Raw genomic sequence first — 12,252 nt, forward strand, 5'->3', positions numbered from 1 at the left:
CCCTGTTACGGCGTAGCGTTTGATAGCCCCTAAGTAAGTCGATCCACATCTTGAGTACATGCGACAATCTCAGGTCTAAGGACAAAGCGTATATGTTATGTAAAGAGAGAACTACTTCTCGTGTTGGGTCAGTCCTAGCACATGTCTCCACATGTACCCACATTATTAGTTCAACATCTCCATGTCTATGACTTGTGATACATAGTCATCAACTAATACATGTGCTAGTCTAATATTCATGTGTGTCCTCACATGAACTCCGACTAGGGATAACTTTAGAATAACCATACAAGTAAAGAGTTTCACATACAATTCACATAATTGCAGATCAATTCAAGTAGCCTTTAATGGATATTCAAGGAACACAATATAAATCATGGATACAAATGGAATATCATCATCTCTATGATTGCCTCTAGGGCATACCTCCAACATATCCTACTGCTGTATTGCAGATACCAACAACACTCCATTCTGCACTTTGATTCTGGTTTTCATTCTATGGTTCGAGGTGCAGCAATATGCTTTCCGGTCCACCATGATCTATGTATGGGCAATTGCAGGAAGTGTCCAACTGGCTGTGTTGATAGTTCTTGAGGTTTTCCATCCGACGACCATAGCTGACGGATTGCACCCAAGAACTCCAGTTTAATTGTATGTTTAGTATTAAAATATGTATTGATTGGGTTACATTGCCGTAATGCATTCCCTAGATTATAGTATTATATTTATCTATTTGGCCATGGTAAATGTTTATTAATATGGCAATGTAATGTTCACCCATTGTAATTTATGTGTGCCATATATATCTTAGCAATGAGAAGAATGAGCACCGACACTAACATGATATCTTGTGTGACTACTTGCTCTGCTGCCACTTGGGGATGGTAAGAGAGGCTTTACTATCTTCTTCAATGGAAACTTCTTACGCCCTACATGTGGAACTTATCAAATAGGTTAGAAATTTTTTTGAGAGTGCTTAATTTCTTACAAAGACTATGTGCACTGAGTTTGGTCCTATGAAATCATACCTCATCAATCTATTGATGCCCATTGAATATCCAGTGTGTTGTGCTAAGGCATGGAAATCATACAGAACCTCCTTGTCTCCTAATATGCTATCAAGCACCAATTCTTTTTGCACCATAAACACAAGGCACAAACACAACAAATATTAATCAACAATACTATGCGACATCTTTCCAATATTTTGCTACTTAAACATGATACATTGACAATAAAACAACAATTTTTTGTACTTCATGTTGGATGTAAATAATGCAAAATTGATTTACTTAAGATAGTTTTTGTAGCTCATGAATTTTGCTTGTGGCTCCCTACTTCTATTTATGGTCTGAATTAGTGATCCTAGTGAGCTGTGTATACTTTTTCACATTGTATTTACCACATCTGATCGAGCTCTAAGCTACACATCGTTACCAGTAGCCCTTCATAGATTTATACAATTGCTAATGTAAATTCTGAGACATCATGTACAAGAGGAAGCAAGAGATTAGAAAGTCCAATTTATTGCATCTACTTACTATGCATGCATCTTAATTATGTATCCAATGAATTAAGTACTTGCATCTGTTCTGGTAAGTACTTAATTCATTGGACTTTCTAATCTCTAGCTAATATCAACTTTATTCAACTGACAGAATATACTATTATTAATAGTATAGGAAAACTCATCTGACCAGGATACATATTTAAGTTACATGCATAGTATGTAGATAATGTTTGTGAAATAGAGTGTCTCCCCATGTATATAAGCATACACACCATTAACAGTAGGTAGTAGCACTACAAGTAGATTGTTACAGTTGCTATTATTATAAATTATAAGACATGCACAAGAGGAAGAAGCTTAGAAACCATTAAAATTATTGCAAAACTCACTTATAACATTAAGTGCAGGTCCACTCACATCGTGTTGCCATGCCTTAGCCTTAGCCATAGAGTCTGATCCATTGATATGCGCCCGTATTGTTTCTGTGGCATCGAGAGAAAAAATAGGCCATCCCCAGACATTAACCATATGATGAATCTTTGCATTTTGTGCTTTTGCAAGAGCTTGTGTGTTATCTTTCATTTCTGCTATGGTATCACAATAGCTCTGGTGCCCCATGAAGTATTTGCCTAACTCTTTGACACCGATGGCCTTGCCCAGCCCAGTTTGCTGAACAAAATTGCTAGATGCATCAAAATAATCCTTTAGCTCCTTGACCAAACCATCATCCACCATGTCATCGACACGGTGATTGAAATATTCATTGAGAACCAGTACATTAGCATGGATCCAAATGAAGTAGCATTGAAATCGCAAGGATGGCCAATAATTGGCAAGCGCAAAAGGATCAGCAAGCGAGGAATCGAAGTAGTCAACAAGGAGTCCATGTATGAGTGAGTTGGATCCACCTACAATGACCAGCATGAGATTACACCTTACAATGGAGTTTGCGGTGGCAGTGGCAAGAGATCGAAAGAAGGACACAGGGAAGTCCTGGGTAGTGGTAGGAATGGCTCCAATAAGGTGATGAGGAATACCACATCGATCATGTACACTCACCTTATTGGTGGTAATATCAAGTCCAACAAAAAATTGCATCTTGTCGGCATTGATCACCTCGCCACCAATTACCTTGGCCACATCAATTGATAGCTTCGTCTTACCCGTGCCCATAGCACCTATGATTACCACGAACTTATTAGCTAACATTTGGGTAAAGATAGATCTAAGTAAAAAAATTTGTGGAGGATTGGAGAACAAGGCTTTGTTCGTGACCGGTGACAAGGTATATGAGAAAGGGGAAAGTGCTTGAGGCCCGGAAACCTAGGTCTACATTCAACCTTATCCCTTCCGAGGCTCACATGTCCATGTATGGTGTATTATATATATGTGTGTATGGCACATACATATGGTAAATGGATACACTACCAAAAAGGTGGGCATTGCCACCTTTCATTTTTTGTATCCGTACTTGTGCACTTATTAACAACAAATTAGATTAAGCGACCATCAACAACAAATAAAAAACATATAGTAGTTCTTAAGAGGTAAACACAATTTCAACTTTTTAATGTTTCATAATAATTTGTGGTACATATGTTTATCCATAACCAAGGGTAACGATCATGTATCAAGTTATATTTAAGAACTATTTTTTTAAATTATAAAGAAAATTACTGACAGCATAGATGTGATAATTTTTTATATGCATAGGTGTAAATTAGGGTGTAATATAAAATGCAACTACACAAGAAAAACTCTAGGGCCTCCCATTGGCAGGTTTCTAATTATATTTTATAAGTAGATTGGAGAAGATATTCCAGACAATTAATTTGAGATGATGTCTAGGAATAAAAAGTTTCAACAAAATTATTTCCTTTGTTGACTATAGGCTAATAAAATCTGGTTGACTCCAGTGTTTGAATTACAAATGATATATGGTCATGGAAAAAATTAAAGTAGAACAAAGTAAATAAGAAAATGCCACAGAAGCACAAAAAAATTTGTAGAATCATTTGATACAACAGACATGTGTTTAATAAAGATAGAATGTCCAGAATTTTAGGTAAACAGAAGAAAATAATTTAAAATTCAAATTGAACTATACTTTAAACAATTTTTTTGCCTTGAATTTTGGAAACTCCATCCACATTGGGCTCACATCCATACTACAGATGTTTTTAGCACAGTATGGCCCATGGTTTCGGTTGTTTCTAGCCATAGATTAGGTGATATGTGAGGTCTGAATGTTTAGTTTGCCCTATGATGTAATGGCAGACTGGCATTAACGCTAGGTTTGTTTCCATCAATACCAAAATTTTCACAACGAATTATGCATAATATCTATGGTTTGGTGCTATATTAATTGTCTAATTAGGTCACCCGCAATGAAGGGTGGGCACTAGTGGCTAGTAACCGATTGAGGCTAACACCCAATCGAACAAAATATTTACTTTACTTTTATCTCCAAACCCTAATCTTTTTCCAACCCCTTACTTTCCTCTTTCGTCTCGATGGTGGCTGAGAAGGTTCTAAGTGGCCTGCTGATCTCAGAGCAACTCTAGGTGCACCATCCCTATCGTACATACATTTATGGGCCCACCTTGGTTTGGATAGTCTTAAATACAGGGCTAGACACATCTGACATAGAGGCTATGGCGCAGGACGATGTAGTCTATGTGGCAAGACAAGAACTGGTAGATGATTAGGAAAAGTACTCTAGCAATAGGAGTAGAACTCATCTATTTGAATCCGACTAGTATTCTTGTAAAACAACCGACCTGTAACCTTGCTCCGGCAATATAAGGTGAGGCAGGGACCCCCTCCAAAGCAATTCAATCCAACCAACACATAGGTCATAGGGTATTACGCAATCTAGCAGCCCGAACCTGTCTAAAATGTGTGTCTATGTTCACCTTCGAGTTCCTGATCTTGGCAAGCCCCACTAACCAAAGCACTACCTCAGGAACCCCCCTCGGTAGGTTGCAGGGTATAAACACCGACAACTAGCATGCCAAGTAGGGGCTCTTGCTGAGAATCCACTGGCAAACTCGACGGCCTAAGTCATCATCAAGCCAATCGTTGCGTTCAAAGAAGGCACGACATTCATCCTCGGCTCCTGGGTTTTTTTTCGCAGACGACGCTAAAAAATTCCACCACCACAGTGCATCAACCCCGGAGAAGAAGCACAAAACCATGAAGCTCCAGCATCAAGCTCTGGAGGATCTCGTAGACAATTTGAGGAAGTTTCAATTTTTGACTTAGTCAGAGGCTGGGGGGGACGAGTCCAAGTACAACTCGGCTTCTTCTGCCACATGGATTGACTTTCACGAGCCGACGCATAAGCCATCATGCAAGTCGGACTACTACCCGAGTCAACTCCTGTTCGGATTCGCAACACGGCCACTATTCCTAGGGATGTGGTCAAGGACTTCGACTACTACTCGAACCTAGATGAGGAGACCCCTTTATTAGGTCCGCAATAGGGACTGGTGATTACATCGACTCCCCAAGGCAGATTCGTCTACTAGCCCAACATGAAGCCACCTACTCTCACCAAGGATGACAATTCACGCCTCATTGCTTACTCTACACCCTCCGAATCAGGAGGGAGCTCCTCTGTCGCCCATCTACGAGGAAGGCGGCACCATGGAGGTCATCACTTCAAGCTCGGGAAGCTATTCTCCAGAACAAGAACTATTCATTCTCGTCGCTGGACAACAGGACGAAGAAGAAGAGCAACAGTACAAAAACTCATGACAAGAGTGTCACCTAGATGATGTTTCAAAGATGAGCTCACAGCCAATATTGCTGGAGAAGAGACCAAAGCTCAAAGAACTCAACGGTGTGCAAGAAACGACGCAAGGGTAGAGCGCCGCCGCCACCTTGCAGTGGACCTACCAATCATGAACCTGGATAATGCTTTTGAAGCAGTTCAAATGCGTCACCATCGTAGTACCCTCGCCACCATCGCATCTATTGATCTCATTACAAGTGCCATGTCGCAGAACAAGTACACCAGACAGTTGGCTGAACTGGCAGAATGCGCGTACGAACAACTTGATCAACAAAATCTGATACAATCAGTCCAACACACCCCATCCCAGTGCACTCAACATGACAGTAGTCACATAGGCCCTCCGTCCAGATGAAGCCAACTCGGAAGTGCTAGACCAAGCCAAGCTAGAGCAGAGGGTAGTTGGGTGGGACCCTCGGGAGGTCGTGGCCACATGGGCCTAACCCAGAATCCAAATGCCTAGTAGAGGACCTTCGCAACAAGATCAACGCCGGCCGCGACACCTATACCATCATTGAGGGACAGCCCTGCAAGCACGAGCAAGAAGTCGAGCACCTAGAGGATGATTAGGATGGGTTCCCCACCTTCTCTAGACGTGTGAGGACAATTCTACCTGAAAAATTTGAACCCCCGGGTATCACCAAGTACGATGGCAAGTAGGACCCAGTCCAATGGCTCCGGTGCTACTCGCTGTCAGTACAAGCAACTGGAGGAAATGACAACACCAAAGTCATCTACTTCCCAATCTGCATGGAGGCAGTGCGACTCACATGGCTAGAATCATTGGATAAGAACTACATCGACACGTGGAAGGACTTCAAGGTGGCATTCACCAACAACTACGTAGGGACAATGCAGCGTCCTAGCAACAGGATCAACTTGTCTCAAGTTAAACAACAAGAAGGTGAGACCCTGAGAAGTTATTTATGTCGCTTCTTCGACAAGAAGGCCACAATCGTGGACATCACGGAGCGCGATGTTCCAAGACTTTGGCAGAAGACGGCCCGCTGATGTCAAATCTCTCAAGATCATGGTACAGGTGTGGGCAGATGAAGAAGATAGGGAGATCGAAAGGTTCAAGTGCAATCGCAACAAGGGCCAGAATAACAATAATCAGAACAATGGCCAACACAACGACAAGAACTGCAGCTATCCCCCTAACAATGACAACCGAAATAACTACTCGGGAGGTCACAACTGCAAGCGAAAGCCAGAAAATACTGTCATGGCAATGTCATAGTCATCCAAGAAAGGTGGGGGCGGGAATCAAGATAGGCCCTCATTCAGCGAGCTCCTGAAGAAATAGTCACCATGGCACCTATACCACAAGCACTCTGCGATAGATTGTTTCATTCTATGCATAGTCATAAAGGACCTACCAGAACCATCTGGCACCGAAGACAAGGGCAAGGCCAAGGAAGATGAAGACAATGGTGACAACAACCAATTCCAGAATGCATCCAACACCATCAATGTCATTTTTGGTGGCACACTGAGTACTGCTACTAAGTGGTCCCAGAAGCTCGCCCTTCAAGAGATTATGTCCATTGAACATGCGATAACAACATTCCTCAAATGTTCTGAGGTGCCAATTACTTTCTTCAAGAAGGACTAATGTACTAGTTTCTCGAACCTAGGACTCTATCCCCTCGTCCTGGACCCAGTTATTGCTAGCTCCAGACTCACTAAAGTACTCATCGACGGCGGCGGCGGTATCAACGTACTGTTTGCCAAGACACTAAAGAAGATGGGCCTCGACATCAAAAATATGCTTACCCTAACGAACTCTCCGTTTTATGGGATTGTCGCAGGCAATGCGGCTGTACCCCTTGGACAGGTGGTTTTGCCAGTTACCTTTGGGACCAAAGAACACTACCGGACGAAATACATCCGGTTCGAGGTAGCAGACTTCAAAACATCGTACCACGCTATCCTCGAAAGACTAGCATTGGCCAAATTCATGGTCATCCCGCACTACATGTACTTAGTACTCAAGATGCCGGGACCCAATGGAGTACTCTATTGGGATACGAGGTAGGCTATGCTAGCGCAAAGCAAAATTTTTCAACCACGTAAACCAGGAAAACTGCCGTATATGTATCACGGGATTACCACTCGATGCGCTGGTGCGGAAGATGTAGAATCGCGTCGAAGCAGCAAAGTCGATCAACATAGTCGAAACGTAGTCGATCACGTCGATGTCGAGTAGCTCCTCAGCAGCTCGTCCAAGTGCTGCAGGTGCAACACCACCAAGGTATCCACACGTGCAGGGAGGAAGCGTCGGAAGCCAGACTGCTAGGTCCACGAGTTGCAACATAGCGAGGACATGGGAGGCACGGCAGATGTGTTTCAGCCAAAAGGATGAAACCCTAGGGTGCCCCACCCCTATATTTATAAAGGTTCCTGACGGGCCTCTAGGTCCGAGGCCCATTAGTACTTCTAAACCTGATCCAACTCAGATCATATTCGAATTGGGCTTCCAGCCCCTTAAGTGTGTGACCCTATGTGTTCAGATACGTATAGACATGGCCCGAGTACTGCTACTTGGCCCAATAGTCGGTAGCGGCCTCTAGCAAGACGTGCCAACTCCTATACGCACACGAAGATCATATCAGATGAACCGTCACAACGTCACGTACATGCTATTCTCTTTGCCTCACGATATTTGGTCTAGCTCCAAGCCAACCGCTCTTTTTTGATCCTATGATTCGGAATCCCTTTGTAGGTTAACTCTTAACCGTACGTAGCATGGCCATGCATTTTCGGATTCGATCACTCGAGGGGCCCAGAGATGTCACTCTCAATCAGAGATGGGAAAATCCCATCTTGATTGACCATGTGTGACGTCCCGCCCCCCCGGGACCAGGCCCACTTACACCTGGTAGCTCTCTAGAATATCAAGAATTCCCTCACAGACCAACACAAGTCTTTTCTGCGCACTTTGTCCTCACTCGTGCGCACCCGGGAAGAACTTCCCGGTCGGTTACCCATCCCGAAATTGCTCCGGGCCAAGCACGCTTAACCCCGGAGTTCTTTAAGGATGAGCTTCCGGAAAAGAAGTTGCAACTTGTTGGTATGAATATTCTATCAATACTATTAAGCCTTGGGCCAAGATGTCACATACTCACCCCCTTAGAAGACAGACGCCCTCGTCGGTCAACCCCAAGCCAGGAACGTCCCCTCTTGGCCACGTCCGTGTGTCCAGTACCAGCGCACGTGCCATGCTGTGTGACCACTCTGGACCCACACCAGTCATGCACATCATTCCTGCGCAACTGCGATCGCACGCGCCCGTGAAATCGCGAGAGTCGGCTCTGATACCAACTGTGGCGTCCCGCCCCCCCGGGACCGGGCCCGGTTATACCTGGCAGCTCTCTAGAATATCAAGAATTCCCTCACAGACCAACACAAGTCTTTTCTGCGCACGATGCGCACTTTGTCCTCACTCGTGCGCACCCGGGAAGAACTTCCCGGTCGGTCACCCATCCCGAAATTGCTCCGGGCCAAGCACGCTTAACCCCGGAGTTCTTTAAGGATGAGCTTTCGGAAAAGAAGTTGCAACTTGTTGGTATGAATATTCTATCAATTCTATTAAGCCTTGGGTCAGGATGTCACATACTCACCCCCTTAGAAGACCGATGCCCTCGTCGGTCAACCCCAAGCCAGGAACGTCCCCTCTTGGCCACGTCCGTGTGTCCAGTACCAGCGCACGTGCCATGCTGTGTGACCACTCTGGACCCACACCAGCCATGCACACCATGCCTGCGCAACTGCGACCCCACGCGCTCGTGAAATCGCGAGAGTCGGCTCTGATACCAACTGTGGCGTCCTGCCCCCCGGGACTGAGCCCGCTTACACCTGGCAGCTCTCTAGAATATCAAGAATTTCCTCACGGAACAACACAAGTCTTTTCTGCGCACTTTGTCCTCACTCGTGCGTACCCGGGAAGAACTTCCCGATCGGTCACCCATCCCGAAATTACTCCGGGCCAAGCACGCTTAACCCCGGAGTTCTTTAAGGATGAGCTTCCGGAAAAGAAGTTGCAACTTGTTGGTATGAATATTCTATCAATCCTATTAAGCCTTAGGCCAGGATGTCACACCATGCCTCACAGCATATTTCTTGAAAAACTCGAAAGCTACCTTTTTTAACTACCCTGTTATAGTGTAGTGTTTGATAGCCCCTAAGTAAGTCGATCCACATCTTGAGTACATGCGACAAAGCATACATGTTGTGTAAGGAGAGAACTACTTCTCGTGTTGGGTCAGTCCTAGCACATGTCTCTACACATGCCCACATTATTAATTTGACATCTCCATGTCCATGACTTGTGAAACATAGTCATCAACTAATACATGTGCTAGTCTAATATTCATGTGTGTCCTCACATGAACTCCGACTAGGGACAACTTTAGAATTACCATACAAGTAAAGAGTTTCACATACAATTCACATAATTGCAAATCAATTCAAGTAGCCTTTAATGGATATTCAAGGAACACAATATAAATTAGGGATACAAATGGAATATCATCATCTCTATGATTGCCTCTAGGGCATACCTGCAACAGTCTCCCACTTGCACTAGAGTTAATCTTGAAGGTATCTTGTAACGACCATTGGATAATCAGCCGAGTTAATCTTCAACCGAAGTCCCTAATCCCGCTGACTCAGTTTTCCTGAGCTTGAGCGCTCAAAATCCGGTTCTCAGCCCTGAACCTTGAAAAACCCAACCAAAAACCGTCGGTTCTTTCTAAGTCCAAAGGCAGAGTTCCTTCCAATCTTGGAGCTGTGGAGAAACTGAGACTGACTGGTGGACCTGAAATCTTTTGCCCGGCTCTCTCGAGGCAGACGCGCCTGAGCAGCATGCGCCCGCTTCAGAGCTCCCTTGGCGCGTGGCTTGATCTCTTCGACGCCCGCCGCCTCGCCCAGTCGTCGGTCGCGACAGGATGGATCAACGCGCCCTCCTCCCCAATCGCAGCGGAAGCCCCCTGCAACCCTTTCTGCCTCGCCTCGTCTCGCTCGTGCCCTTGCCGGCCACACCAAGGTGCCCCATCACCGCCGTGGTAGAGATTTGCCGCTGCTATGTCAGACTGCCTCGCAACCCGCGCCCATCATCTCGCCCGGATCCCCGGCTGCAAGCCCCGATACCTTCCGGTTTTTCCGCCTCTCCACAGTCGTGCCGCCCACGAGCTCGCTCTGCGACGATACCTCCCTCACCAACCCCGACTCCGGCCGCGATAGCTCCTTTTTCCGCCTCGCCAGTAATGTGCCCCGGCAAGCCGCTATTTCGCGCTCGCCCGCGCTGCCGCTCGCCCTGTCGCTTCACCTGCTACAACCTTGCTTGTAACGCCCTTCTCCCTGCCACACGCCAGTCAAATCCACCACTTGACGCGACCAGACCACGCTCGCCTCCACCAAGTCTAAATCCTGGCAAAGTCGCGCCTGCGCCGGCCTTGTCTCCAGTGCTTAATAGCTGAAGACTCTATCTCCAAGTGGGCCCGACACGGGTTAGGGAATTGATGGGGAAGGCCGACACAGGAAGCGACCCTCGGTGGTGCGCGGATGTCGTGAGGTTAGGTTCACCATGCATGGTTAAAGAACTCGAATCGATTCGTCTGCCTCTCACAGTTTGAGACCACTTGATCGCTATGCTACACTGAGTAATAAAGGAGTCTGATGATGACATGGTCTTGATGTTGGACTTATATACATAATGTTGGATCTATGCATGCTTAGTGTAAGTTGCCAACATAGACTGGTTAATGAACTTAGAATCTGAGCTAAAACTTTGAAAGCAAGGACCTAACATAGTCGCTTTTGGTAAAAAAAAACCCCTCAGCCAAAGAGCCTTGCATGTCTAGAAGTGGTGAAGTAGCTTTTCACCAGTCGGTTAAGTCTTGTTGAGCTTAGAAGCTCAGCCTTGTTTGTGGCATCTCTTTTTAGGTGACGTTGAAACTTCCGAGCTTGCTGTTGGTACTTGGCCACCCCAGCTTCCTCCTGGGTGGACGGTCAAGTGGGATCCTTCCTCGGACGGTGGGAAATGGGATCATTGATGTCCTGGCTGGCCTCACCAGGGATATCCGACCCCGATGATTAGCTTCCGCTATGTTTTTACCTTCTGTTGTTTCCTTCATAACTTGTAAAACTCTGATTTTCAACCAGTGTGTCATGAATTGTTAATCAAATGGTGGATCTGTTGTATTCTCTGGAACCATTCACCTTCGTGTGAGCTATGCTAACTCGGTCCTGTTAAGTGGTTAAATTGGATGAAATCTGACGGCACATCGAGTTAACGTGATTAAGGCATAAGTATCGCGTGTCAAGCAACTTAACCGTGCTTTAGTTAAGTTAATTCCGAGGTGTTCCGCCACAGCTGGTACCAGAGCTGGTTTAGCAGGACAGAGAAAACAATGGGTCCCAAAAACACGTCTTTTTGAATAAAATTTGCCAGAAACATATTGAAAAATCTCGTACGATCGTTAAGGATGACTTTAGTATGAGAGGCCCTAGGGGATTTTGGAGTTATTTTAGGTGGCTATTACTTATTGGTTATTTTGCTAACCCCTAGCACTTCGCCATGTGTATCATACATGTGCCGAGTTCCGCATCACGAGTATGCAAGGGTTGATAGGGAGTTCTATTCAAAGGACCCTATCATCACGGTTGTTTCACCCACGTTTATCATACGTGCGCAGGTTCCGTATGTTAATTCATATGAAGGGTGGTATGGTTCGATTCCAACGAGCCTATCATCACGGTTGTTCGCCCATGTCTTTTATACGTGCACTGATTCCGCATCCCGAGTATGCGAAGGGTTATATGGTTCCACTCCAAGGGGACCTATTTCTGCGGTTGTTGTGTTGTCCATGTAGCATTAAACGCATGGGTGCCGTTTCTATAGTGAACGGTAATGCTTGGGGACGCTTTCGTGGGTGCTAGC

General features: G+C 45.4%; 1 protein-coding gene across 1 annotated transcript; it reads right to left on the bottom strand.

Moving 5' to 3' along the window:
- Positions 1–1,870: 1,870 nt before the first annotated feature.
- Positions 1,871–2,722, bottom strand: LOC117834344 (adenylate isopentenyltransferase). The gene has a single exon (XM_034713944.1). It carries the CDS (start codon positions 2,720–2,722, stop codon positions 1,871–1,873), a length of 852 nt encoding a protein of 283 aa, XP_034569835.1.
- Positions 2,723–12,252: the final 9,530 nt, after the last annotated feature.

The sequence above is a fragment of the Setaria viridis genome, chromosome 8, assembly GCF_005286985.2.
Source record: "Setaria viridis chromosome 8, Setaria_viridis_v4.0, whole genome shotgun sequence".
Classification (NCBI taxonomy): Eukaryota; Viridiplantae; Streptophyta; class Magnoliopsida; order Poales; family Poaceae; genus Setaria; species Setaria viridis.

Excerpts from the sequence above, each read along its gene's own strand:
- LOC117834344 (XM_034713944.1), bottom strand. The coding sequence starts at position 2,722 with ATGTTAGCTAATAAGTTCGTGGTAATCATAGGTGCTATGGGCACGGGT.